The sequence below is a fragment of the Columba livia genome, chromosome 5 (genome assembly GCF_036013475.1).
Source record: "Columba livia isolate bColLiv1 breed racing homer chromosome 5, bColLiv1.pat.W.v2, whole genome shotgun sequence".
Lineage (NCBI taxonomy): Eukaryota > Metazoa > Chordata > Aves > Columbiformes > Columbidae > Columba > Columba livia.
This window is the reverse complement of record NC_088606.1, coordinates 27,932,686-27,959,606: the sequence shown is the minus strand read 5'-3', so window position 1 is coordinate 27,959,606 and position 26,921 is coordinate 27,932,686. Positions and strand designations below refer to the sequence as shown.

The window sequence follows — 26,921 nt, the reverse complement described above, 5'->3', positions numbered from 1 at the left end:
AGGAGGAACATTAAATATAATACTGTTACTAATAAATACTATTACTGCTAACAATAAATGGTCTACACAAAACGAACCAGAAAACTAACGTACTGCAGCTTTTAAGTAACATTATGCTAAATGCATTCTTATCATTCATGTTAATAATGATTTCCTATTCTTAGGTTTGATATATTTAGCAAACATTGTAAGTGCACAATGCTAGTGAACAAAAATTCTCCCAGCATCAGCATGTAGCCACACTTTCTAACATTTCTGCAAAAATTAAACCATAAGGATATCTCCTAGTTAAAAGTAAATATACTCTGTTGAGACAGAATGCCTCCATAAGGAAACTTGTTTCAAAAGACTCCTTTTATTACAAACAACAGATGTGACTCAGATTAATCACAATAAGAATTTTGACCCAATTTATTCACACAAATTCATTTTAGACCCAAAATATATGATATTACAAGGATACTAGTAAATTTTTCCAAGTACTAGAGAATCTTGTATAAATGAATTTGTTCAAGTGCTTCTCTGTCAACATCCTTTTCTATGTACACATCATAGTTTAGTTGCACCTCTTCGACCCATTGGCTGAGCTGTATATCTGTCTGAAACAATGAAAACAGATCTTTATATTAACAAACACAGTGCTGAGAAACAGAGCAGGAGTTTCAAGGTCAGTACAACATTAAGAAAGTAAGCCATAACAAGAGAGATTAGTCATTCCAAATTATGTGGCAATGATAATTTCTGGAAATGCCATTTAACTTAAATAGGAGAGAACAGAAATAACTTTAAAAAACTGTCTCAGTCAATAGTCTAGATATTTCGCTAGCATGTTACAACTGCTTCTCTATATGCATTTGTATAAGCCTCAAGCATCCTGAACAGAGGACAACATTCTGACAGAAGTGTTGAGGGAGCAGCTAATTGTACCATGGAAGAATCGCAGGTACTTTCTTGTTTTACACCCAGGGAGTATTGTAGTAAGGCTACAAAGAGCTTCTCAGCTTCTGTGTTAACGACTGCCTTCTCCAAGAAAAAGGTCCAATGACACCATTGCTGCTCCTGAGGCTGAGGAGTCATTCCACTCATCAGCATAGAGGCAACAAGTGATTCAGTTTCTCTGAAGCAGACTACCATGGCAAGCAAGCCACTTTGTAAGAAACCTTGTCATGTATGATCAGCATTTTGTGTCCTAACTAAAGCCAGCCCACATAATTTGTTTGGGCATCATACACGTAACAGCTGTAATCTACTGGTGACCTATGGCAGAATGGACACAGATTGGTCCACGGGCAGTGGTTACTACTCAGGGAGCAGCAGCAGTGCAGGGCATTTAACCTCTTTGAAAGCTGCACTGTTGTCATGTTTGTTTACAACTGCAATTTAAAGCTATGTCACTGATCCAAGATGCCTGATGGTAATTACCGGGCTAGCTGGGAGGCCACATCTCTCCCTAATCTGTATTCCTAACAACTCATATCAGCATATTATGAGCTGTTCTCTATGCTGACAGCAGGTCAGAAGACAGAGTATCCTCAGGGATGGTCCTTCTTTAACATGTCCCTTCTGCCATGGGCTTAACAAAACAGTTTGCAATGTGCAAATGTAGAGCTAAACAGATGAAAAACATTCCAAGGTTTTGCCTCTAGAAGTTTATAAATGCATCTATACTTCTGAAGTTCTACCCCGATACGTGAGGGAAGTCTGACGGAAATGGATACGATTATCACAAAACTCACCCCATAATATGGCTTTGCTAATGTTTTGTGCGTTTTTTTTTTTTTAATTTCATAGCAAAGGTATTGTTCATAATACACAGGATAATACAATGACTCATGCAGGCTACTGATGTAGGCTGGGATTTCCATTTTACAGGTGGGGACAATCAAGAACAGGAAGGTGTGTTGGAGGTAAACCCGGAAACAGAATCTAGAGTCCTACATCTTTTAATCTATGCACAAAATTACATATCTTTTCTCACAGAACACTGGCAAGCAGCTAAGCTCAACTACAGAACTGCCACTTTCATAGAAAGAAACAAAAAGTATTGGCTAAAAACAGCTGAGGGAGCTTACCTGGAGCTTTGAGAGCGATTCTTTAAGGCTTGGAACTGTCACCAACAAGGACCCTCTTTTCCTTACATTACAAGCAATAAACTCCCAAGCTCTGAAACATATTTTAAAGCAGGTCACTAATTTTTAGGAAAAAAACCCACATTTGATATAAAATTAATCTAACACTTCTGTAGTTTAGAGGCCAGATGCAGACTAATCTTAAAGACTTGCTATACATGCTTACCAGTCGCTATTAATATCCAAGCAAATATCTTTGTATGAACAAGATCAGCCTTCATATTAAAAACTGAGGGAATAATATATGGTCTTACAATGTTAGACTCTATAACTTTTTAACTCCAATACAAACATGCACATAATTTTGTATTGTCAACACCTTCACTTTGGACTAGAATTAAACATCAATATTTGGTCCCTTTAAACCTTTAGTTTTGAAGAAAATCCAGTATCTGAGCACACTGTTTTATTAAGCTTAACAACAAGCTGCTCTTTACATAGGAACTTTGCAGTCGTGACAAAATACTTTACTTAAGACATTAGCAATTGGAGCATTTAAATATAGCCCCCAGCATTTCTTTTTTTTCTGATTTTGCAAGTCAGATCATTTCTCATAGCACAGCAATACAGACTAAAAATAATTGAATTTCCAGCATTCTTCAAATGTCATTTGTCTTCACGGTACCAACGCAGCATTAAACCACTGCCCCTGAGTTCCTGAATAATCAAATGAATTCACAGCCATGTGCCTGGAAAGAAATCTCCTGTCAATGTGAAACACCCACTCTGTGTTTCTGCGGTTGATGTTACCGCCTGGTATCAAGGGGAGTAGGACAAGCCTTAGCTGAAACTGCTAGCGAATGTCAGGCTGTGTGCTGGGATGGTGGAGTCACAGACATCCTTTCTTTTTGACTGCCCATTCTAACAGCACAGTAACTTCAGATGATAAAGTTATTTACGTTTTAAATTGATACTGCTGGATTATCAAAGCTCATCTGTGAGTATCTGTACCTGAAAGAGAAGAACCTTAGCCACACGTTTGTTTGCTTCCACATCCTTATGAAGATATATTGGAAACATAGTAATAACCATGTTTTGCAGTGCATCCATATTAAAGCCCTCAGATCCGAAAGTCAGTGACCTTTCTTCTTTCTGAAGATTAAGCTTTAGGCTGATGTAGTAATTTCAGATTCTTTAAGAGCAAGATACTATTTTAACAGATCAGTGCAAGGATTCAGGGCAAGGTTTGGGTAAACAAAGCAGCAGTGTTTAGTGGCTTTAACAATAAACAACTGCTGTAACACCCTAGCAGTTAAGTATAACAATTAAGTGTAGGCAGTTTAAAACAATTTCCTTACGTAATTTATGTATGTGACTTCAAAAAGCACAACCTTAAGGTTTTCCATACCTCACAAGGTTACACACACGGTGCCAAAGAAATAGGTAACTTGTTTGGACACATAGCTTACCTGGCCTGTTCCTGTCTGTCAAGAAAATATTCAAAGACATTATTCATTACAACAACATCAGCCTTCTGAAGAAGTGAAGCCTGAGTACAGATGTCTGCGTGAACTACCTGAAGGAGAAAAATTTCACAAGGCATAAATTAATTTAAAAGGCAAATACAGCATTCACATAGCCATGAAGCCTGTCAACCTAGTCAATAAAACTGAAGTGAATAACCAGAATAAGCTTTAAAAAAAATAAACATCGTATTTATCTCCTTTAGTTAAAATCCACAATTAATTATGTTAAGTGAAATAAACTGCATCTGACTTTTGGTCTAGAACACCGTGTGCCACAAAAGAGATGATGTATGTGATGGCTGTTACATTTCACTTACCTATATTTTATCACAAATGCTCACTGATTTCAGGGAAGGAGCTAAGCTAGCTAAAGCGTTTTTGAGGATATTACATCTCACAGGCTCAGTGGGTTACTGACGGATTATAGCTAGAAAAGACGTTGCAGAACCAGGTTTGACAGCTGAATTTTCATGCGATATATTGGGATTGGCAATTCTGGAGAGGTGGAATGCCCAGTGGCACTGGAGAAGAGCAAGTGCTTTGCTACACAATTACCTCTCCAGTCATCATAGGAGTTGGTTTGATTTCATCTACATTCACATACCAAAAATATATATTAGCACATCATGTCATTTTCAAGCAGGTGAGATTATAGTGACAGGAGAATATGAATGCTCATTAACACTCTGACAAGATGTGTTTGATTTCCTCTTAAACACAGAGAAATACATCACATCCCAAATCTGAGTAGCAACATAAATTGGAACATCTTTTGAAGGGATAAGGGAGAGAAAGCCAATCTGATTATTACTTGAATTCCACAAATTTTTTTGAAAGTGCATCCCTATATGCTGAAGACTGACAGAAAATCCAAACAACTTTTCTTGCTTGTGTGACCTAGTACTAGGTTGTGCTGAGAATCATAGAATAGTTTGAGTTGGAAGGGACCTTCAAAGCTCATCTAGTCCAACCCCTCTGCAATGAGCAGGGACATCTTCAACTAGATCAGATGGCTCAGAACCCCATCCAGCCTGGCCTTGAATGTTTCCAGGGATGGGGCATCTACCACCTCTCTGGCAACCTGTTCCAGTGCCTTACCAACCTCATTGTAAAAAGTTCCTTCCTTGTGTCTAGCCTGAATCTCTACTCTTTTAGTTTAAAACCATTACACCTTGTACTGTCGTAACACCCTCCTTCTAATGGACACACAAAGTATGCTGTTCTGACTGACGGAGGAAACAGATACTACCAGCCCTGCAATTTGTAAGGGTTCAAGTGCAGCAAAGATAACAGAGTGCCACAGATTATGACCCTGGTTCATGCTATCAGAATGCCTTATAGCAATTGCAAGTATAGCCAAATATATCAATATCAATATCAATATCAATAATATCAATATCAATAATAACAGAAACAAAACTCTACCATTCATAAGAAATTAGGCATCACAGCATTTCATTCTTGAGAACTATAATCCATGGGTTCTCTGCTAATGCTCCAAATCAGTAAAGCAAACAGCTTAAACACATTACCATGCCAAGTTGTTCAACATTGCCTGTAGTGAGTGGAAAGGAAGCAACTGTACCTTACCTAGAACAGACAGGTTAGTGTTCGAAGGCTCTATCTCACTGAGAAATAGGGACAGTTTAGCTGTCAGAATGGTCAAATTTCTACTTTCACCTCTAGTGTGTGGACATCTGAACTATCTATCCACTAGCTCATGAAAGCTGGAGCTTTTTAAGGCAATGAAGATTGGCAATAATTTGTCTTAAAACAGGGCACTGTGAAGTGTAGCATTACAGGAGCTCATAAAGAAGTTCAAGCATGCAGGCAACAGAAAAAGAAGACAGACAACTCAGGCCACTGTCAGCATTCCTAAATACAGTACGTCCTGGTTGTCAACTTGTGTCATCTGCATAAAGCCACTGCTAACTGTAGATTAAAATGCAAGACCATAAACTGGGGTGGTACAGATACTGAGGATACAGGCTTGACTGCTGCCCTGTTACACAGGTGGGGCCTTCTGCAGTGGGGCAGGACCGGCAGCTGGGAGCAAAACGTGCCTCAGCTCGATCTGCCAGAACTCATGCATCAGAACCCAGATTTACCTGGACTGTAGTGGGATTTGGATCACTGTTTCTGAGTGTAAAAAGACATCTTACTGTACCATCTTACTTTCAAGCGGCAAAAATAACAAAACCACAGAATTTCTGTACAAAAAAAAACCTGAGCAGCAGTCCTTTAACCAAACACAAGTGACTGGTGGACTGTTCCACCAGTGGACTTCTTGCAGCACATGAAATCATGACTAACCCTAAATTTTCTTAATGCCCTACTAATGGCAGTCCCAATATTTTAAGCCTTAATTCATAAAGATGCTTAAATTGCTGTGAAACTTTGTACATGTGTTTATGTTTCCTTGACTGGAATAACACTTAAAACTTAACTTAAAATTAGTCTGCATTTACAGAGTAGGTGATCATGCTGACTAAAGTGACCTCCCCAAAGACATCCTCATTCCTACTGAGGAATGTGGGGCCACATAAGCACGTGGCTGCACCGGGAGCCAGACCAGGTATTGCTCCAGCCAAAACACCACTGGGCAGCAACTGATTTTAAAAGTGCGCTGTTGCTCAATGGAATACACACCAAGCCTTTCGTGATTACAGGCAATTTCTGAATTGAGGTCTCGTTTCCTAAGATTTGCCTGTTTACTTTCCTCCCAGCATTTAAGTGTTTGCTCAAAAGGCAAAAGATGCTGAGCAATTTTCTATGTACTTTAACAAACCAGCTGTTGATAAAAGAAATGCAGGTTCGCTCAGAGATCTAGCCACTAAAGATACCACTCCACCCTGCTGTCATTTGGGAACATGCTCTCATAAAAATTCGGAATATCCTGAAAAAACAATCATTATTTAAGACGGCTCTCTTAAAAGCTTTTCAAATTTATGTAACAAATTATTATCAGCAACTTAATTCTGACTATTTTTCAGGATGGTAGGTATTGCCAGAGAGTATTCATTTGGGGGTGAAATAAAAATCTAAGATTGAAATGTTCAAAGAAGTGTGATAATAGGAGTCACATGACTAAATTGGCATCTAATGAGACACAAATAGCTAAGTCCTCAGGCACTGCTTTGAAAACATATTATCTTCTTATCTTTATGCCCTGAAATGAATACTTCAGCAGAATTACAAGGTGTGAAGGAAAAACAAAAAGGTTTATAATAAAAAATATACAAGGCTGAAAAGCACAAACACAGATCTCCAGCTCCACTGAATTAACGTGACAGAGTTCCTAACTGCACTTTCAGTCTCATCACAACAAGGTGTTATGAACACAAAACATATGCAAGAAACAAATGTTATGGACAAACTGGAAGCAACTGGGATTGAACTGGGCAACCCAATGATACCGCTTACCCTGTGTTAAATATTTTACATTTATTATTTCTTTCCAGTTTAAAATTGTACTACACCCAGCAGTTTGTGTGACTCCATTGAAGAGAACATGCGTACAACACAGGATTAAAGCCAGTATTCTACCCAGCATTTTCTACTTACCAGCTTTTGCTGGTAACAAAATAACTGGTATTCCCCAGGAAGGAAAAAAAAAAATACATTTTTTTTCTCATTAAAACAGTACTAGTTGTTTCCGTAACAGGACAAATGAAATGGTTCCCATAATGACAGACACCACATTGTTTGAAACCCATTTTGTTTGTGGATGGCACATACACACTGACACTTCAAGAAGGAAATATCAACAGCCGTAAATCCTTTAGGTGTTCTTATATGCAAATTTTCAAATCCTACAAACATCTTTCTGCAAATGTTATTGAAACACAAATACTTAGTTTTCTTATTCATGACAGAAACTCTGTACACTCAGTTTCACAGAAGTTAGTGACAATAATGTCACTGGTTTCACTGGAAGAAACAGCTAAGATAAATCTGTTTTGCATGAGCCAGTACGTAAGCCCACTCAGGAAAAAGCCTAAGTGATTCAACACACGTTATCATATTTTGATAATTTATCTTTTCCTCACTGCTATGAGGTTTTTTTCCTAATTCGAAGCCTTTGTTTAGGATCAAAAAAAGCAAAGACAGAAGCTCCTCAGAGTGCTGATGTACCAAGCACTCACGTAGACAGAATACCTAGTACACAGTGGTTAAAAATACATACACTAAGCCGTACATTTATTTACCTTTATTCTGTCAATGAACTGGTATTTTGTAATCATCATTTCTTGCAACTGGCAAAAGTCTGCATTCATTTCTACTCCGTACAGTTGGGATGCTGAGCTATAAAGATAACCCTACATTAGGAAAAGGAAATTTAGTAACTGTGATACCTCTAAGCTAAGTTCAAAAATTTCAATTAAAATGGAAAAAATAAAACACAGGTTAAGGTTAAGATTAAGAAAGCATTTTAAGACAGCAAGTTGAGAAATGTCTTTCAGTGGATGTGACATGTTTTTCAGAGCTAAGCCCCCGATTTAATAAGAGATCCAAAATGACACGTCAAAATAATAAAAAAAAGGAAAATTCCAACACCACTTCAATTGCAAAACAGATGTAAAATGGTCTGAGAAGGAAAAAAGCACTACAAACCAAGTTACAAAAATAGTGTGAAAGGAAAAGACTGCACATTTTTCTTCCTTGGGAGAACGGAAGCAGAAAATAGCAAGAGAAAAAAAAAACACAACACCAAAACCCACATGAAAGATATACATAGTCAAAGTCAGTGAAAATGGAGGACAACGCACCAGTAATATAGGGGGATATTTTGGTACACAGTCTTTGTCAGCACCTCTAAGTATGGTATTACTGCCATTTTCAGGTGCTTGATACAGGTACATATGAAAAAAAGATAAATTATCCTTTAATAATAAGCCCAAAATAATGGTCCAGTTTTGGACTGAGATTTTGGAAAGTTGTTGGAGATGTTAGGGAAAAAAAAAGTACATATTCTTGAGCCTATAGGGCCCTGATGAAAATATAGCTTTGAGTGCCAGTGTCTCCATTGAACACCACAACTACACTTTGCCAACAATGGCAAAGGCAAACAAACAATGCTAAAGATAGAGAACATCTGAGATATCTATATACTACAATCTAATTAATAATGTTTTCAAAAACCAGTCAGCTCAGAGAGTAGAAAAGCACCTGGTGAAGATGAAGTCACCCCTTCTCCAATACAAGCAAAGAACATTATTAAAAAGGCAAACTAATTTTTAAGATGTTTCCCCTGCTTTATTTGAGACTATCTTCTGCTATAACCATACAAGCATTTAAGTAGTTTAAAACAATTTCAGGCTAGCAAAAGTGTTACCATTTAAGGACCCAATGCTGCAAATATTTACAAATGGGAGTAACCTTTCTCATTTGAGTAGTCCCAAAATTAGATTATTCAGATGAGTAAAATTACATGCTCAACTGTTTCCAAGATTGAGCCCTAAACAGCTATTGACTTTTGTAAGAAAGTTGTAATGTGTGTTTTGCATTGCTGTTGGCCATATGTTGCACCAGCCATGCCAAAAGCAATCAAAATTGCACTCAAGTTTCTCGATGAAGTATTTTATGTGCATTTTAAAATGCAGAGCAGGACAATATGTTTTTGGAGACAAATTCATATCAAAGTCTTCCTTTGGATAATTTAACAGTCTGTCAGCTTCATAAAGGAGTTTAACATAACTAATCTATATATATACATGGTCAAGGCATAGAGGACAAACTTACTTATGAAGGAGAGACTGAGCAGGAACTAGCAAAAGAGCAGCATGTGTGACAGCAATATGCTACTCTGTTGGACAACAGACTTTTCCTCTCCATAAGCAAGATCATTTGTATTCCCTCTTGTGAGGAACAGAACAAGAACTGAAATCACTAGTAAACAGAACCCGATATTGTTCAGAAAGCCAGATCAGAGCTGTCTCTCAGAATGACCCATCCAAGACGGAGTAGCAAGAGTAGGTAGTCAGAGAAGAGGGAAAATGTTTGTCACAGTAATAAAATACAAATTCCTGTGCTGGAAGTTACCGCAAATAGCACTGCACCAAGCCTGGAGCCAACGTCAACCACTACCTTTCCTGTCAGGTCAGGCAGTACATGTTGATAAAGAAACTTCAGTTCCATGAGGGAAAAGGAATGCGAAATAAACTCTGGGAAATAAGAACAGAACAAAGGTGTTGGGTGGGCAGTACTAACTACTGTGTTATTAACCAACGAAATATTAATCTGAAGAGTTATACCATTAAAAGTTTGCATGCTTTCTTGCCTGCACTAGTGTTGGAGACCCTGGAAAACCAGGCTTTGAAGACTGGAGGTACCCTGCCAAGTAGTCTGTCCAAGTCTGGGGATTCCTTCCCTTACATGGAGAATTTTGAAATCCTTCATGAAACTGAGTTACCTTTTTCTACACAGTGACATATATTAAAGAATACAAATAAAAGTAACTTGGAATTGTTTAAATGAAAAAGGAAACATTGTACCTAAGGTTCAACACAATTCACGCAAACCTTTTTATGGGCAGACATATTAATTGCTTGAATTTCAGCTCCATGGTTTTAAGGAATGGAATGTTCTCCATATAAGCCATCCCTCCTTCAATGCCCATGCTATACTGGCAACAGCACTGATCTGCACCATATCACACATAAGCTTTAAGACAGATGGTGCTTCCTCCTGCTTTTCAGTGTGCAAGAGGAGACTGAGGCTACTGCATGGACTCCTACAGTATTGTCTTCCTCTTGCATCTTCCTTTTCAGTGGTACATAGCCCTGCCTCTTCCCTGCGCAGTTTTTGTGGGCAACTAGTGTCACTCATACACTCCAATTTAATTCAACTTACGTGTGTAGGAGTCTCCTTCCATTGGTTATGGGAAATAATTCTGGCCTGTGTATTGCGCCAGCCTGGACAAAGTCCTCCATCAGCTGTATGTTGTGTTGTCCAGCTGAGTCACTGCACAAACCAGTTCAGTTAAACTGAATTTGTTCCTTGTGTTCCCAAAAGAGCACTTACCTAAAGGTGCAGTCTTGTATGAGCCACACTCCATGCAGTAGCTCCTACTCATTTTCCCCTCCTCACACAATGAATCAACAAAATCATCATCATAAAGGAATGCATCAACATGAATCATGGGCAGTGGATGTTGGTGTATCTGAGAAGAGGAACAAAACCCAGGAAAGACATAACCAAATCTCCTAATTTCACACAGTTACACAGTTAATTGTCCCACCACCCTACCTTTCAAAAATCCCTGAGATGCAAGTTTTTCCCAACTCAAAAGTTACAAATCAAAATTAAACCATAGAAATCCTGCATGTAAACCAGATCATCAGATTCCACTGTAATAACCAGTAAGTGGAAGTTGACAAAGGAAAGCAAGCTAATTTTGATAGCTGAGTAGGAGACATGACACAAATTTTGTCTCCTTAGTGCTTGCTTGGAGAATGTTACTTAAATTTAGGAGAAAGGGCAATTTTGCTTCTCAACCTCAACAATCTGATTATTTTATCTTCATATCTTATGCCTCAATCTAGAAACACCCCTGATTAACATGGCTGTCATTTTCAATCAAAAGCGCACCAGTTGGGATGCTTGCCTTCTCATCATTTTAAGGGGTATAAACTTCATCCTCCTCTTTCTTCCCTCTCCCAGGCTTGCTACATGCGAGCAATCCACTTTTCCCATTTAAGAGCCATTCACCACTTTTCTGGGAAATGCATTAACTTTCCACCTATACTGACAGCTCAAGAAGAAAAGGTGCTCTCCCCTCCCACAGGACTCACATCCCACCTCTTTCTGAGCCATCAGGATCTGAAAAGAGCTGGAAGTCATTTCTGGGCTGCCCACATATGGCAACAGTGAAACACTGGCCCTGTACTTCTATTTTCTTTAAGGGGGCTGTTAGAGTCTATTATGGAGCTAGCATCAAGAATCACTGTGACAGGTGCCATACCACACAGAATGAAAGCTATGCCAAACAACTTACGATCAAAGTATTAGGAACTATGAAGCAACTTTCTCAGGGTCACACAATCATGCAGCAACAAACCTGAGAAACAATCTGAGATTTCTTGTATCCCAATCAAGTGCTCATTCTCTATTATGTACTACTAAAACTGAAATCAGCATAGTCCCCAAATAAATGATGTGGTTCAGCAAAAGGAGGCCATAACAATTAGCTTACTTTCTGAACAGCTTGATGTTCTGAATTAAACATTGCCTCGATGGGTAAATGACTACGTAAATCTTCAGCGATATTTTTGAGCATAACATCGTTGTTGCTCACCACAAGCTCATCGAAGTCACCTATAAATCAAGACAAAAAAAACCTCCTGAACAGTCATATGTAGATCATATGGACTAAGTGATGACCAGTACAATACAGTTGCAAGACATAAACAATACCAGATGGATAAGGTTTTTATTTGAAATGCACTTTTCAGCTTTTGTTAGCTTTTCCAGCCAATGACAGATTTGGATTGTAATAACTTTGCCACTTAAAATAAACGTAGTGCTTTTTTGAAATCTCAAATTATTTTCATATTTATAAACTTATAACTCACATATGAGGGTCTGGGCTGCCACCAAAGTGACACTGTTTCAGCTTACGACATAAAAAGATCAAAGATGTTTTTGAACTATTGGAGAAATTACAAAACTCATAGTTGCCTGAATGCAGGCATTTTTTTTTATTTAATACAAGTTTCTTTTTATACATACCATCTTCCTAATAAAGTGGTTACTAAAAAAAAATCAGCGATAATGCACACAGTTCAACAGTTCAACTTACAATACATTTTACATGACTTAAACTACCAAAATATTTTGAATGTGAAAGAAAATAGGAATGGATATAAAACAATACATTTTTGTAAAGCCACACTGTAAATTCTTGCTATTTTTTTCCATTCTATCCCTGCATTATTTTAACACCTCTTTTTTAAGACATCTAGAAAAAAGATTGAGAGGGAACCTTGGGAAGTCACCAATCCTTTCTTCTTCCAAGGCTGAATCAATCGAAGTGTCACTACTTCTCCGAACCATTCTTTTAAAAAATATTATTAACACTGGAGACTCCACAACCTCATTTAGCAAATTTCCAGTGTTTGACTCCACTTCCTATTACGAAAGAATACTTTTCTTAATAACTGATGCAGATTTCCTCTGCCACAATTTAAACTCAGTATTCCCTGCCCTGCTTGCAATGGAAATAGAAAAGTTTGTTCCAGTCCCGTATATTGCAACACGTTTGCCCTCTCCTCCTCACCCTTTCTGGTTTGTTCCTTGTTCTGTTTAGATGGCCACCATGTTGGGCAGGGAATGTAGTTTTTACATATGCATATATCACTCATCAAAAGAAGATCTAACATGCTACAAGATTCTCTGTACTAATATACTTAATCTTTCCTGTGGAACACAGGCAGTGCTAGAAACAGTGAGAAATTTTAAGGCTAGTGTAAGAAACAGAGACCAGCTAAACTTTTAACTATGAAATGCTTCTAAAATACTTTTTGCTTAAGCACTGTAGCAAGAAAAATATGATTAAAGAAACCCTCATTCATTAGTGCAAGAAACTCTCTTCTTAGCGTGTAAATGTAAATGTTTTTCAACACATCCCCAAACTGACTCCAACAGATAACCCTGAATCCTCCAGAGTAAGCAGCAGAAACTTTAAATCACATGGATTCCCTTAGCATATATTTGGCTATTTATTAAATGTATGTATAGCAGTAATACTTCAAGGCCCTGATGGGCACAATACCAGTGGTAGTTGTTATAAGACAGGAAGACAATTTACTGTTCCAAAAACCTCACAGTTAAGTTCTCCAGAACCTCAGCTCTGAAAGAGATGCAGACTTTGCACTGAGGAACATGGGAGGGACAGAGCCGGTGGCTGCAACAGCAGCAGCACAAACAACACAACAGGTGCAAGGCAGGAGCTCCAGTTTGTCAGCATTTTAATGTGAAACCTCTAATGAGCACTCATCTCCTGTTAATCTTGTGGTCCATCCAACAACTTGCAGATTTGTTATGAACATCCTAGAAGCAGTGAGGGATTTTTCTCATCAACTCAGGGAATATTTGTATGTATGTGACACAGCACAGAAGCAAACCCAGAGATGATGGGAAGGGAATGTGTACAGATTTAACTGTTGCTTACATGGGGCCGTCAGCACCACGACGGGCCCTCAGAGTGCAAAGGAGCCAGAGTTTGATGAGGTGGATAACATCTGAGGAAGCAAGACGGAGAAAAATTGTGCTACAGACAGAACTAGAGTGTAGAAAGCTGATATTAGCAGCTGTACAGACCAGTGCCTGTGGGTAATAAGCCCCTACATCTGGCACATGCTTTAAAACAATACTATTACTATGCAAGAGAGCTCATCCAGCTGTTATACTGCCTGTTAAGAGTATCAAATTCATATATAGCATTTAATGAAATGCAGGAAGTGCTCACAGACCACCAGGCCTGCCACATCACACTGTAAATGCAGTACTGCAGCTCCCTTTCTCCCAGGGCAGGTATGATCTGCTTCCTCATGGCCTGGGTGACATTTTCTGGCCACCAATAGCAATGGACAGCTCTCTAGGGTCTTCAGTGTCCCAGCTCTACAGCAGCAAAGAGGTTACTTTCAGAAGGAGACAGGTAGCACATCATCTTCCTCAGAAGCAGAACATCCCTTCCCTGCCTTGACTTCCATTTGTACAATACTTGTCACTGGCCATCTTGCATGGGGCCCTCTGAGCTCTTCTTACAAAACAAAGTACAACACACAAGAGTTCTTGTGGATGCTCTGTATGAAGCAGGTCCTAAGGAAAATCTTATAACACATCTGCAACTCAAATGCAAAACTGTTGAACCATAGATACTGAAAAATAAATGATGAATGGAAATGCTCCTTCCCAACTACCATTTAACACTGCAAAGCATAAGCATGCAGGAACAAAAATCAGAGGAGGTTTGAAAACCCTCTTTCTGAGATGACAAAATGGCAGCTGCAGTAGAATTTGTGCAGGCAATACTGCGCTTGCATGTATAGTCTGTGACTGAGCTCAGACGGGGAGAGTCGCCTCATTCCTGTCAAAGCAAGGAACAGTAACAGCTACTACAATAACTAATTTACTTTTGCAGTATGTAAATATTTATAGATTGCATCAAGTAGAGAACACAGGTGCCAAATATGAAAATATGCATTTTTCCTGGTAAGGTTTTATCAACTCCACCCTTGTGTTTAACAAATTGTTTGCTCTTGAGAATCTCAGTATCACCTTACAAGGATCTTCAAAGAAGAAACAAAAATTTTAAAACTATGTTTGATTTTAATGCCTGTTATATATATGTGAAATGGAGAGTGTGCAAGCTAACTCCTGTGTTCATTGAACAGACAACTAACTAACTAGGAAAGAACCGTACAGTTCAAGAAACACTGCAAGATGAATCACAACCAGTTGTTTACGGAGGAAGTCTAAGTGCATAGTGTTTGTATTTTACTTCAAAAACCGGTTCCACTGGATCCACTCAACATGCATTTATAAATTTAATTAACACATTGCAAAAAGCCTCATTAACACCCTGGTACTGCTCAGCCTTTCTATGGCAAATATAACACAAGCTAAGAAAACATCACAAAGCCTCACACTGGAGAGAGAACACCGTTATACCAACATCTAAACATCGTGGCCCTGTGAAATACATGACTGAAGACAAGAAATGCATGATTTCTAAATGACAACTGAAGATTACATGTCACGTGGAAAGAAGAGGATTTAGCAAAGGCCACCATAACAACAAGCACCTTATGGTCTTCCAGATATATATCCAGACACACAGAAGTCAAAAGAAAATCTTAACATCCATGTTACTTTAATATGAGGTCAATTTAATCATTCAGTGTGTTTTAATGACACCGAACAAACAGGTCAAGGAGGAAGCCCCACATCTCTAAAACCTTACTATCTCCTTTTTTGGCTAAACAATTTGAGAAGCAATCTGTGACCTCAGTATATGAACTTCTTCAGGAACTCTATTTCTATCCCTAAGCACACACAGAAATTGGTAGAAAGTAATAAGGTTTTTCCAATAGGCATATAACCAGAGCGTATTTTATTAGTTAAGTCTTTTACATTCATAAATTGAAAGAAGCTTCAAAGTTAAATTTTAAACAAAGTAAGTCACATACCTATTTTACAATCACTAGTTCTTGCCACCATTATTAAGTTTCAGTGACTAACAACTTAGAAGTACTTGGTATTCTTGAGACCTCTCTCACAGCAGTATCATTTGTCACAACAAAGGAAATTAACGCCAATTCCCAAAGTTGGTGATTCATCATATTACAGGTAACAACCCATTTTGGTTTACCAAACAGCAGAGTAGTGGAAAAGATTTTTGGTATGGCATAGTTTTAACTAAGAAACACATTCCAGTTAACATATCTCTGCAATGCTATTTTGATCTCTTCTGAAAGGATATTTTATTTGGACAAATCACATCTTCCAATTTGGATAGGAAGCCTAGCACTAAATTCTAAATTGCTTTTCCACATACACACAAAAATTACATACTATGTCTGTTACATTGCAGAAACCCATGCTTTCACCCTTTTAAAGAGACTCGTTCCACCTGCAGCGACAATAGTACTGAAAGGAAACATTAAAGACCATTTTCTGCAAAAGAGTAAAGTTTTTTCTTATACTATTTCCTATTCTTGTCTTGTGAAAATCATCATCCCATAATTTTACCCAGCAGGTCTAGGAACACAATAACACCTAGGTGACAAAGTACATAATAGAAAAAGCTGGACAAACTTGATCTGTTCCTAAGAGTAGGATGAGAAAGTTTCTTCTCCACATGCAGAATACTGTACTAAAGCAGCATGTCCAGCATGGTCTGCTTAATTTCGTCAGATACTCCTCCCTCGCTGCCTGTTAAAAGCACTGACTGCCCTCAACTTTCATATCACAAGACTATGTCCTACGCCAGTCTCTTAAAAAGCTGGTTTGCTCCCAATACAAGTGAATCCACTTAAAAAAAAAAAAAAAAAAAAGTACTTAATTATATATTGTTTATCCTTAACTTAGAGGATTTGCAACGGTTTATTATTTAATGACTGATTAATACATCACTGTATGAATAATAAGCAATTCAGACTAGTACATCACTTTGAAATCTTAGCTTTATATCTAAATGTTCCTAATGAAATGTACAGAACTAAAAAAGTTTGTAAGACTGTTTCATTTTACTGTTATATGGCTGAAAAAAACAAAAGCTAGTACTAGAATAGTCACTTTTAGCTCTGTGAAAAATATCTTTTTAAATCTATCCTAAGACTGCAACTGCATATGAAAAAGCATAAAGGGTCTTCTTATCACCTTATCTGTGCTTCACTGACATGAATTGAGAGTCGGGGTTTTGTAATCCACATTAAAGCTCTAAGTACAGCTGAAGAGTTTGTAGTTGCCAGTAAGCAATGGTTTGGAGACTTCAATCTCAAAATTGAAATAAGGATTCCTACATTGACTTCCTCCAATTCCTGTATCTCTGTTCATGTATACAAATAGCTTGATCAATTCTGCTTTCACTGCTTTTCTTCTCCACCACCCGTTCTTAACAAATGCAACCTCTCCTGCTACTGAAAATTCTTAAGAGTTTGGGAAATGGAAGAGTGAGAGGGAATATGACCATACATACATTTATATAGAAGCTACATATCAAATGCTGGGACCCAACTGAAGGGGATCTTTAGGGGGGGTTCTCCAAGTGGTTTGAATTAGCTCTTGGGCTTCACCCAAGTTTTCTTAGCCAGATCTTCTGGAACATGGTTATTGTAGAAGGATATTAACACATTAATCATCCTATTATAAAAAAAAGTTCAGTTAAGACACCAGAGGTTCCTGTTATTCTTTCCAATTCTTATTATTTTGTTTTCTTTGAGATCTAAGACTAACTCAAAAGAAAAGCTGGAATGCAAGTCACCGTGAAATGACGTACATTTCACTGCAGTGTGTGGGAAGAGCTGGCTGATTGCGAAACAGCAAAGCAGTGTTGCTAAGCAGCTGCCTTAAAACAGTAATGTCTTCTCCCATCATAGGTAAAGATTTGGAATTTCTAAAATTTGTAATACCACCCTCCCCTCAAAAACAAAAACAAAACAAAAGCATGACTGATTATTTTATTCTGTATTTGCACAAAGAAGAAAATGAATAGCATTTTGCATACACTTACATTGCTGTAATTACTAAGGAAGACTAGTCAGAAATCATTAGAATGAGAACATGTTCAGTGGTCTCTCAGTTCCACATACATAAGAGTCTTTACTTTAGATAAAACTAACTTGCTTTACTATAAATAATTTGGCTCTTCCATGGAAAAGTTTCTCAATAACATTCCATGCATACAGTATGTGAGTCAGAAAACGCCAACTAAGTTAAATGTCCTTGTGACAACACTAATCCTAAAGGGCAATTACTATATGCAGGGCTTTACTCTAAGGCTGCACATATACTTCACTTGAGAGACGCATGAAGAAGGAAAAAAGCCTGACTATAGCTAACACTGGAATCATGCCTAGTCCTCCTCAGCTGGAAGTAAAACTATAAGCTCCACATCTTGACAGAAACAGGAATAGGATGGCAGTAGGAGGTGGTGGGAACCCACACACCACAGAACAACTTCTCTGTGAGGATGGCATTTTTGTTTCCATTTATCGTATCCTTGTTTGCTTACAGATTTTTCATTCAGAATATGATCCCCCTATCCCTATAACTTTTTTTCTCTATTCATCAGAGGCTTGTTTCTTTCCTACATCTGTATTGCCGAAGACTAGGCTTTTATTTCTGTGTGGTACAGAGATCCGGTAATTTTTTAGCATCTCCCATAAAACTGTTTTCTGTCTGCACAGAGAACTCCAAATTTCCTAGCAGTATCCAGGGTATGGCAGCAAAAACCTCAGTACCAGCTCCTCAGCATCCTCTGTCCCACCAGTATTAATTATTACAGCACTATCTAGGTGTTAAAATGGGCAGTATCACAGTATCACAGTATGTTAGGGATTGGAAGGGACCTCAAAAGATCATCTAGTCCAATCCCCCTGCTGGAGCAGGAACGCCTAGGTGAGGTCGCACAGGAACATGTCCAGGCGGGTCTTGAATGTCTCCAGAGAAGGAGACTCCACAACCTCCCTGGGCAGCCTGTTCCAGTGTCTGTCACCCTTACTGAGAAGAAGTTTTTTCTCAAATTTAAGCGGAACCTCTTGTGTTCCAGCTTGATCCCATTACCCCTTGTCCTATCATTGTTTGCCACCGAGAAGAGCCTGGCTCCATCCTCATGGCACTCACCCTTTATATATTTATAAACATTAATGAGGTCCCCCCTTAGTCTCCTCTTCTCCAAACTAAAGAGACCCAGCTCCCTCAGCCTTTCCTCATAAGGGAGATGCTCCACTCCCTTAATCATCTTCGTTGCCCTATGCTGGACCCTCTCCAGCAGTTCCCTGTCCTTCTGGAACTGAGGGGCCCAGAACTGGACACAATATTCCAGATGTGGTCTCACCAGGGCGGAGTAGAGGGGAAGGAGGACCTCCCTCGATCTACTAGCCACCCCCCTTCTAATACACCCCAGGATGCCATTGGCCTTCCTGGCCACAAGGGCACAGTGCTGGCTCATGGTCATCCTGTTGTCCACCAGGACCCCCAGGTCCCTTTCCTCTACACTGCTCTCTAATATGTAATTTCCCAACCTATACTGGAACCTGGATAATTACTCAAACACAACAATTCTGAGGGGAAACCCCCCCCCCCCCACATTTGGAACTTGATCTACACTTCAGCTTGTATCCTAATTATGAAGAGTAAATATGAAGAATATATATTTCCTTTAACTGAAAGACATAGGCATGGATCTGGAACATTAAAATTCAGAAAAAAATACTTGAGAGATCATAATGTAGCAAAGGCTAGGAATCACAGCATACTTGTCTTTCAAAGAAATCATCTATCTATAAGAATTATTGCAAGCTGTAGCATAAAACCAAAAATTTTTAAAGTTATTCACTGACAAAGGATTTTTGCAAGTCTATGTGACATGCCATTCGTGAAAAATGTCTATGACAGAGGTAAAGCTCTATCGAAGTGGTGAAAATAGTAAGTATGTGTTTCCTAACTTAAACAGTTTAGCATTTTCAAGTTTCAGTAGTTGCCATGTGCTTTACTGTATTTTTAAAGGAGTCAGTAAGCTGAAAGCCATACATGCACTGCACACCACTCTAACTGATACAGTGTAGAAGGAGCTGTAACGATTAATGTTACATGAACAAGCAATATGAATGGCTGTATATGAAAATCAATGAGATTTTCAAATTGGAGCACTTGGATGGAAGAAAAAACTTCTAACAAGGTTATTTGCAGTAACCCAGGCACCGTTTATCAAGCAGAGCATGCTACTGCAGCCAGACAAGGACTCAAAAAGGAAAGGATGAAATACTGCTTATAGCAGATTGCTACCATTCTGTCTATACACATGTGCAGACATACACATGTGTGTATATATACATATATACATATACACACAGATACAATACGAATATTTAGTTACAAATAACACTAACTACACCCATCAAACTTCAGACTTCAAGTCTTGGGGAGTCCCAGCTATGCTCTAATCATTAAGGCTGACTTGCAGATGCTCTGAAACATCTGGCAATGTCTCTCCTTGGAAAGAGCCCGTTGGAGTGGCAGGGCTGCATGCCCACCGAGGAGGGTAAACACTGTTCACGGCTGGTTCCTTTCCCACAATGCTAGCAGAGAACCTGCTCTGCCAGAGAAGCGCCTTTCTCCATCTGAGCAGCCGTGGGAGCTCCACACCACAGGCTAACAGTGAGTTTGCAGTTCTAAGCACCAGGACAAACGGACAACTTCTAGATGTCATAGCTGGCCTTTGTGGAACAGTCCCCATGTGTCTGCCTATCCAGATGTTTCCACCCTAAAGTGGAGGTACTGGAACAAAAGACCTGAAAAAGAATAACCCCAGCACAACAGGGCACGACTTGGGGAAGTAATGTATTGTATGACAATTCTTTCCAACCCAGCTCATGATCATCAGGGACTGGGTTTACCATCCCAGCAGGCAACAATTAGTAAAGAGGACATACACTTATTGGATGCTTGTGACTGGGGGCCTTCAAGACTCTTATCTGCAATGACAAAATACAAATATACCCACAGACTATGTGGCGTTTAGTGAGTTTATTCAGCATGGCACTATGTGCATACAGCTTTACTGCACTGCCTATATTCAGGTTTTCCATGTCATCTTTTTGTTCAGTTTTAAATTAGCAGCTTATGCATCAATTCACATTTCCTTTCTTCATCTGTCACAAGAGGCTTGATAACAGCATGTTGACGAAAATATAGGCAGGCACAAAAAGGAAACAGAAAGCTATGTTAACCTAAGCTGACAGCGGAAAGTAGTGTTTGCAAATGAGCTTGAAACACTATTTTTAAGCTTCTGACAGGTTGCTGTGAACACGTGTGAAGCTGAACAAGACAAGACTAATGGCTAAAAATCTCTAGACATGCCAGGAGCTGAGTACCTCCGTATGACCCCTGACAGTCATGCTGGGGAGTTCAAGAGGTTATCACCCCAGCTGCCTGCCCTGCTCTTCTGCCAGGAGTACCTGCCTCTGCAGCACAGCCGGTGGAACAACCAGGAGGAGCCTGCGCCTCTGCCACGACACTCAAACCCTGAACCTGCCACCAGCTCCGGTGCAGACGGACATGACAACGGGCTGACTGCGGCGGCTGGGGAACGCGGGCTGGTGCCAACCGACAGCTTCGGACACAGCAACCCCTGTGCAGGGCCGGGCCGGGCGGGCGGCATCAAACGGGCTGCCTGCCCCACGGCTCCGGGCCGACCCCAACCCCGAGCCCCGCGACCCACGTCTGCTGTGCCGCCAGCTCGCTGCGGCGGCCCCACTCCCGGCAGCCCCGTCGTCCCGGCCAGGCCGCGCCGGGTGACAGCGCGCCAGGCGGCTCCGCGACGCTCGGCTCCGGGCGGGGGCGCTGCCAGTGCTGCGGCAGCGGCAGAGCCAGACGCCTGCGCGGGGAGCGGAGCGCGCAGCCCGGGCACCACTCCCCTCAGACCGACGACCGTTAGGCGGGCACGCGCTCGGCTCGCGCACGGCTCCGCACGGGAGGGACGCCGCCCCCTCCCTCCCCCCGCGGCTGCCGCCCGCTCGGTGCCAGACCCGCAGCGGAACGGGGCAGCCGCTCGCCGCGGCGGCGCAAGGCTCAGGCCCGCAACGCCCTCTAGGCCTCCCCCTGCGATCGGAGCCTGCCCGCGGGGCCCCGCCACCCGCCGGGCGGCGGCGCTGGGAGCGCAGCGCCCGGTCCGGGCCGCGCTTACTGGTGTTGCGCATCCAGTGCAGCAGGCGGGGCAGGTCGGCAGCGCACGTGCCCCGCACGGCGGCCAGCACCGCGCGCCGCGCCGCCTCCAGCTCCATCGGGCCGCCGCCGGGGGGCGCCGCCGCGCGCAGGAGCCGCGCGCCACACCGCGCCTGCGCGGCCCGCCTTCCGCCGCACGCACGTGCCCCGGGCGCGGGATGCCGGGGGAAAGCCGCGCCCGCCGCACACCCGCCGCCAGTGCGCATGCGGGAAGGCGCCGCGCCCGCGGGGCGGGGCCCTGCCTGGTTGTTACAAGCCGTCTCTCTGCGCATGCTCAGGCTGCCGCGCTCGCTTCTGGCACCGGGCCCGGCCACGGTACCGCCTCCCTGCTCAGTGCGCGCGATACTGGGGAAGCCCTGCCCTTTCCCTGCCTGCGGCCGCGCCGCCCATCCTTAAGCTGGAGCGGGGCGGTTCCTCGTGGGACTGCGCTGGGTGCGGACAGGCCGTTCTCCGGGACCACCTTAAAGGGGCGGTGGCAGCGCGCGCCCCGGTAGCGGAAGCGTGTCGGGCTCCTGGGGCGAGGGCGAGTGGTGACGTTTCGCAGGCCGGCGGCCGGCGGTGTCTCGGTGCTGTCAGCGGCGGCTGAGGGGCGCTGGGCGGTCTCGCCGCGGCCAGCTGGGCAGCGCTCCGCCCGCGGGCCCCGCGCCGCGCTCCCGGTGAGTGTTGGGGCTGCTGGCGCGAAGTGGGACCGAGACCGGCGGCAGTTTCCCGGGGCGAGGTGGGGGCCTTCGGCCCGGCCCCGGCGGTGCTGCGGCGGGGAGGGTGGGCATCCGGGCCATGTCGGCCCTGGGGAACGGACGGCGGGTCTGTTCTCAGGTAGCCCCGGTGCGGGGCGGCGGCCGGGCAGGGGTCACCGGTCTGCCGAGCCGCTGCGTGGCCGTCCTGCCTTGAGGGAGCGGAGCCCTGGGCGAGCCGCAGCTGTCCGCCTCGCCGGACAGGGCTCGCCCGGCCACTTAGCTGTGGGCGACTGTGGATACACGGGGAGGTTACGGGCTGAGCGCGTATCTTAGCCGGTGCCTTCACCGTTTTTTTTTTCCTTTTCTGCCAAAACGAGGTCTTGAGGCCATAAGCAGGAGAGGCAGCCCCTGCTGCAGCTCTGGGGGTGCCTTCCTGTCCCTCTGTTAGGTCACTTTAGAAGGTGGAAACTGGTAAGTTGGGGTTGAGTGTTGCTGCAGTAGCGCAAGCTATCTACACCTGTGGATCAGCCTTTTTTCAGGTATGGTATTAGACTTCCGTCAGATCTTAACCCATGTATGTATATATTTAACATAACTATTTTACAGACTTTAAGTGACTATCCTTTTTGCTTGTTATCTTTTAAAACAGCTGTTGAAGCAACTGTTATCTGTTAAAGCTGTTATTTTTTTTTAAATCCTGTACACTAAAGAGTACTGCTAATTTAGCTAGACAAATTTTGGTTAGAGGTTTGTGCTAGATGGACAGGCAGTCTGTCTCTTTGGAGTTATTTCAATGCTGGTTTGGTATGGCTTAATAAAAACCCCACTGTTTCCGCTGTCCTTTTATTCCTGAAATGCCTGGTTTTCAGCAGCAGTAGAATGATGACCTGGGAGCTCAGTGCGGGTGTACCCAGGCTGTTTCTGCTGAAGGCAGCTCTGCCTCTGTAGAACTCACGGCATTGCTTAGCATGATGACTGCTGATACAGCCTGCCAGATGTAGACATGCTCGGTGTGCTTGTGGAGTGCTGCATCGAAATTAAAAAGCTCTTCCAGAACTACAGATACTCTGAATGCAGCAGATACACATTCTGCAATGCAGTCACTGCTAATCCCTTTCTGGCTACCTGCCAGCTCAAGTTGGCTACCTGCTAAGATGTGTCTTTTTGTCTGGAGTGTGGATGGACTGTATGTGAAAAGTTATATTAATTTCTGTACTTGGCATCCCATAGTAATTCCAATGGCTTATAAATCCTTAATGTGCTAGAGAAAGCAGCTGATATTAAAATGCCTAAACTCATCCCCTTAGCATTATTCTTATTGTAAGACTGTTGGAAGAAGCTTTGGAGTTCTGCAGTGGCAACATTCATTTATTAGGATATAATTAACTTTGTGTTTGGGTATCTGTAGAACTCTAGGAACTAATTTTAAATATTGAGTGTTCACCTTGCTGCTGTGTGTTGGTCATCCTGTCATGTTTCTTAGCTCTCATATCCAGGTGTTCATGTTAAGTTTTGTCTGTGGTGGCAGTTTCAGCAGCTCAAAGCTTCCTGAGATGCAGTCCTATTTTTAAAGGGGATTTTTTTTTTTCATTTTTGTGATAATTTTTTTTCTTTTTCGTGCGAAATGAGCTTGACAGACATTTTCAACAGCTGTTTTGTTGACATCCTTTGGTAGATTATATTGATGATAGTGTTTTTCAGAATTGTAGTGCAAGAATGTGAGTTGTATGGCCTACAAGGAAGACTTGGTGTTTTCACACTTTGGATGTCCTCTTCCAGAAAAGTAAAAAGATGGGCCTCCATATCTGTTAGTGTACTGATCTGAAAATATTTTACAGGCAGAGTTCCTTTGGAAGCATAGACTGTTTTTTTTTAATTCAAATATCAATGTGGCAGGGTGATGTATGTCACTGTGGATTTGTACGTACAATGCACATTAAAACTAAAATGTGTAAATATAGTTGTTTGCATTATTTACTGCATCTGAGACCTGTACTTAGATTGAAGTTATTTATCCTACATCTTCTGAAACTTCTGGAGATTTTGTTCTGTGTTGTAGCCTCAGTATCAGAGGGGTTGGACTGGCAATTTGAGGTTTCATTTGTGATTTTTTTTTTTTTAATTATTTTTAAAAATTCATGTTATTTTCTTCAAACCTGCCAACTTCATGACAATATTAACTCAGGCAAGGGAGTCAGGAGGTTGGGTTACATGGGTGACTTTTAAATCTAATTTTAAATATATCTTTGTACTCATTTATAAGCACATTGTAAGCCTTGCTTTTGGTGCCTGCACAGCTAGTCGATCTCAGTGTGTATATAACAAGCTTCTTTCTGCCTTATCAAGTTTGGAGGCCTCTCTCTTAACTAAGAATATAGGTAATGATGTATTCTTCATTTTATTAAATAGACCAGCATTTCTTGTCTGTTTTTTCTCTCTACTCATTTGAGAGGGGAGGGGATTCCAGAAAATATTGAAAAAGCTCAGCTATTTTCATGATGGAGGCTGCCATTATTGGGAAGCTTACTTTCAGTTCTGAAAGAAGGAAATCAGTTGTGAGATTCTGAATTCAGCTGTTGGCTGTTCAGCTTTATTGTAAGGTAGATAAAATAGAACCGATCAATAATGTTCAATTTTACTAGCAAAATATTTTGCTTTTGATCATCCTGTCTTTACAGGATGCAGAGCTGCTAGGCTATTCTGCTTGACTTTTATGCTATCATGTAGCATATTGCCGATAAGGAGATGAAAAGCAGTTAGCGTTCTTTCTGGAAGTCCATCTAGGCTGTTTTTTCTTCAGGAATTCAATGCACAAATATACCAGACAGCGAAGTGCTTCTAATTGCAGTATGGTATCTATTTCTACTTTTAATTAGGCCATCAGAATAGCCTGAACTTAATTTCAGGCCAGTGTTTGCTAAAAATAACTCTTAAAAAAGTAAAACTTGCGTGCTTTCTGGAGTGCCAAGCAGGTGCCTTAACACAAAAGATACTAGAATAATTATTTTGTGAAGGTATAGCTTCAACTAGTTTTAAATTTCATTTGTAATTGCTTTCCAGATTCTTCTGAGTTGTACTTGAAGCCGCCAAAATGGTTCTAGCAGATCTTGGAAGAAAAATAACGTCAGCATTACGCTCACTGAGCAATGCTACAATTATCAATGAAGAGGTATGTAATGCGCGTATGCAATAGTGCTAACGTTCAGAAAGCAGAGTTCTGAGAAGTTCTCAAAAGCTGATAAGAAGCTTGAAGTAGGTTGTTGTTATCCCTAGGCTCTTTTCTGTCAGGTAAAATTTCTAGCTAGAGGCTTTAGCCCCCTGATAGTACTGCCAAAACTAAGAACCAGATTTAGACATGTATAATCACCTTGGGCATAATAGGTCCCATGGTCAAAGGATCCTTGAGCCTGACGGCTGCGCTTGCAGAGATTAGTGTTCTGAGGAGGTGATCGCTGGAGGAGGCAATATGCATTCGAGTTTGGGTGGAAGGCAGACTGTGAGGCTACAGGGAGTGCTCTGATTTGTGTGTGCCCAGACAGACTATAGAGATGTGCACTGGGCTGCTAGAAGCTGAAGTGTGAAACAACAAATAGCTTTTGTTGTAAACCTTGCTGTCTGAAGTGTGAGGATTACGTTGTGCTTGTTGTCTTTAAATTCAAACCAATACAGCATGTGGTTCTAGAAGCTGTTCAACTTGCTATAGTCTGTATTTTTTTTTTAATAAAGAATTTTAAACTGAAAAGCTAGATGGAAAACTAACTGATGTGGTGGTTTAAAAGTGTCTCTAAATAAATTGCTAGAAACTGTTTTCGGGTAGGCAGACATGTGGCTTAAAGCAACTAAAAAGTAGGCTTATTGAGGATTGTAGGTTGGAACTTGTGCATCGAGGAAAGGTTTTAACAGATCTTCAGCTGGGAGACAACAAATCCTTAACCGAATCAGATACAGCCCAATTAATTTTATTTTTTCGGCAGTAGGAACTGTTTTCCTGTAAGAGCTCAAGCTGTGCAAATGAGGCCATTTATACAGGTGTTACTTTCAAAAGAATTTTTTGTTCAAGACTTTTTGCTTTGTAAAGTCTTTGAACTACGAAACTGGGTTCCTAACTGAGGCATCTGTTTGCCTAAAAGGCATACAGCAGAGCAGCAGTCCAGTTTCTGCTGAGAATGGACATAGCACTGTGTCCTTCTTGCATTTAA

General features: G+C 41.3%; 2 protein-coding genes across 3 annotated transcripts in view; one reads left to right on the top strand and one right to left on the bottom strand.

Annotated features, from left to right (window-relative positions):
* Nucleotides 1-336: 336 nt before the first annotated feature.
* On the bottom strand, nt 337-22,266 carry LOC102093661 (uncharacterized). The gene is made up of 8 exons (XM_065064070.1): nt 22,008-22,266; nt 11,790-11,911; nt 10,619-10,757; nt 9,638-9,759; nt 7,804-7,914; nt 3,539-3,645; nt 2,073-2,163; nt 337-599 (listed from the first exon to the last, which is right to left on the bottom strand). Exons 1-8 carry the CDS (start codon nt 22,249-22,251, stop codon nt 483-485), a joined length of 1,053 nt encoding a protein of 350 aa, XP_064920142.1. The 5' UTR covers nt 22,252-22,266; the 3' UTR covers nt 337-482.
* A 220-nt stretch (nt 22,267-22,486) lies between these two features.
* Nucleotides 22,487-26,921, top strand: part of LOC102097209 (signal recognition particle subunit SRP54) — a 35,518-nt gene continuing 31,083 nt past the window's right edge. For both annotated transcript variants that reach the window (XM_065064066.1, XM_065064064.1), the window contains exons 1-2: nt 22,487-22,701; nt 25,783-25,891. In XM_065064066.1, the coding sequence (XP_064920138.1) occupies nt 25,814-25,891 (78 nt within the window). In that variant the 5' untranslated portion in view covers nt 22,487-22,701; nt 25,783-25,813. The remainder of the gene's footprint in view (nt 22,702-25,782; nt 25,892-26,921) is intronic.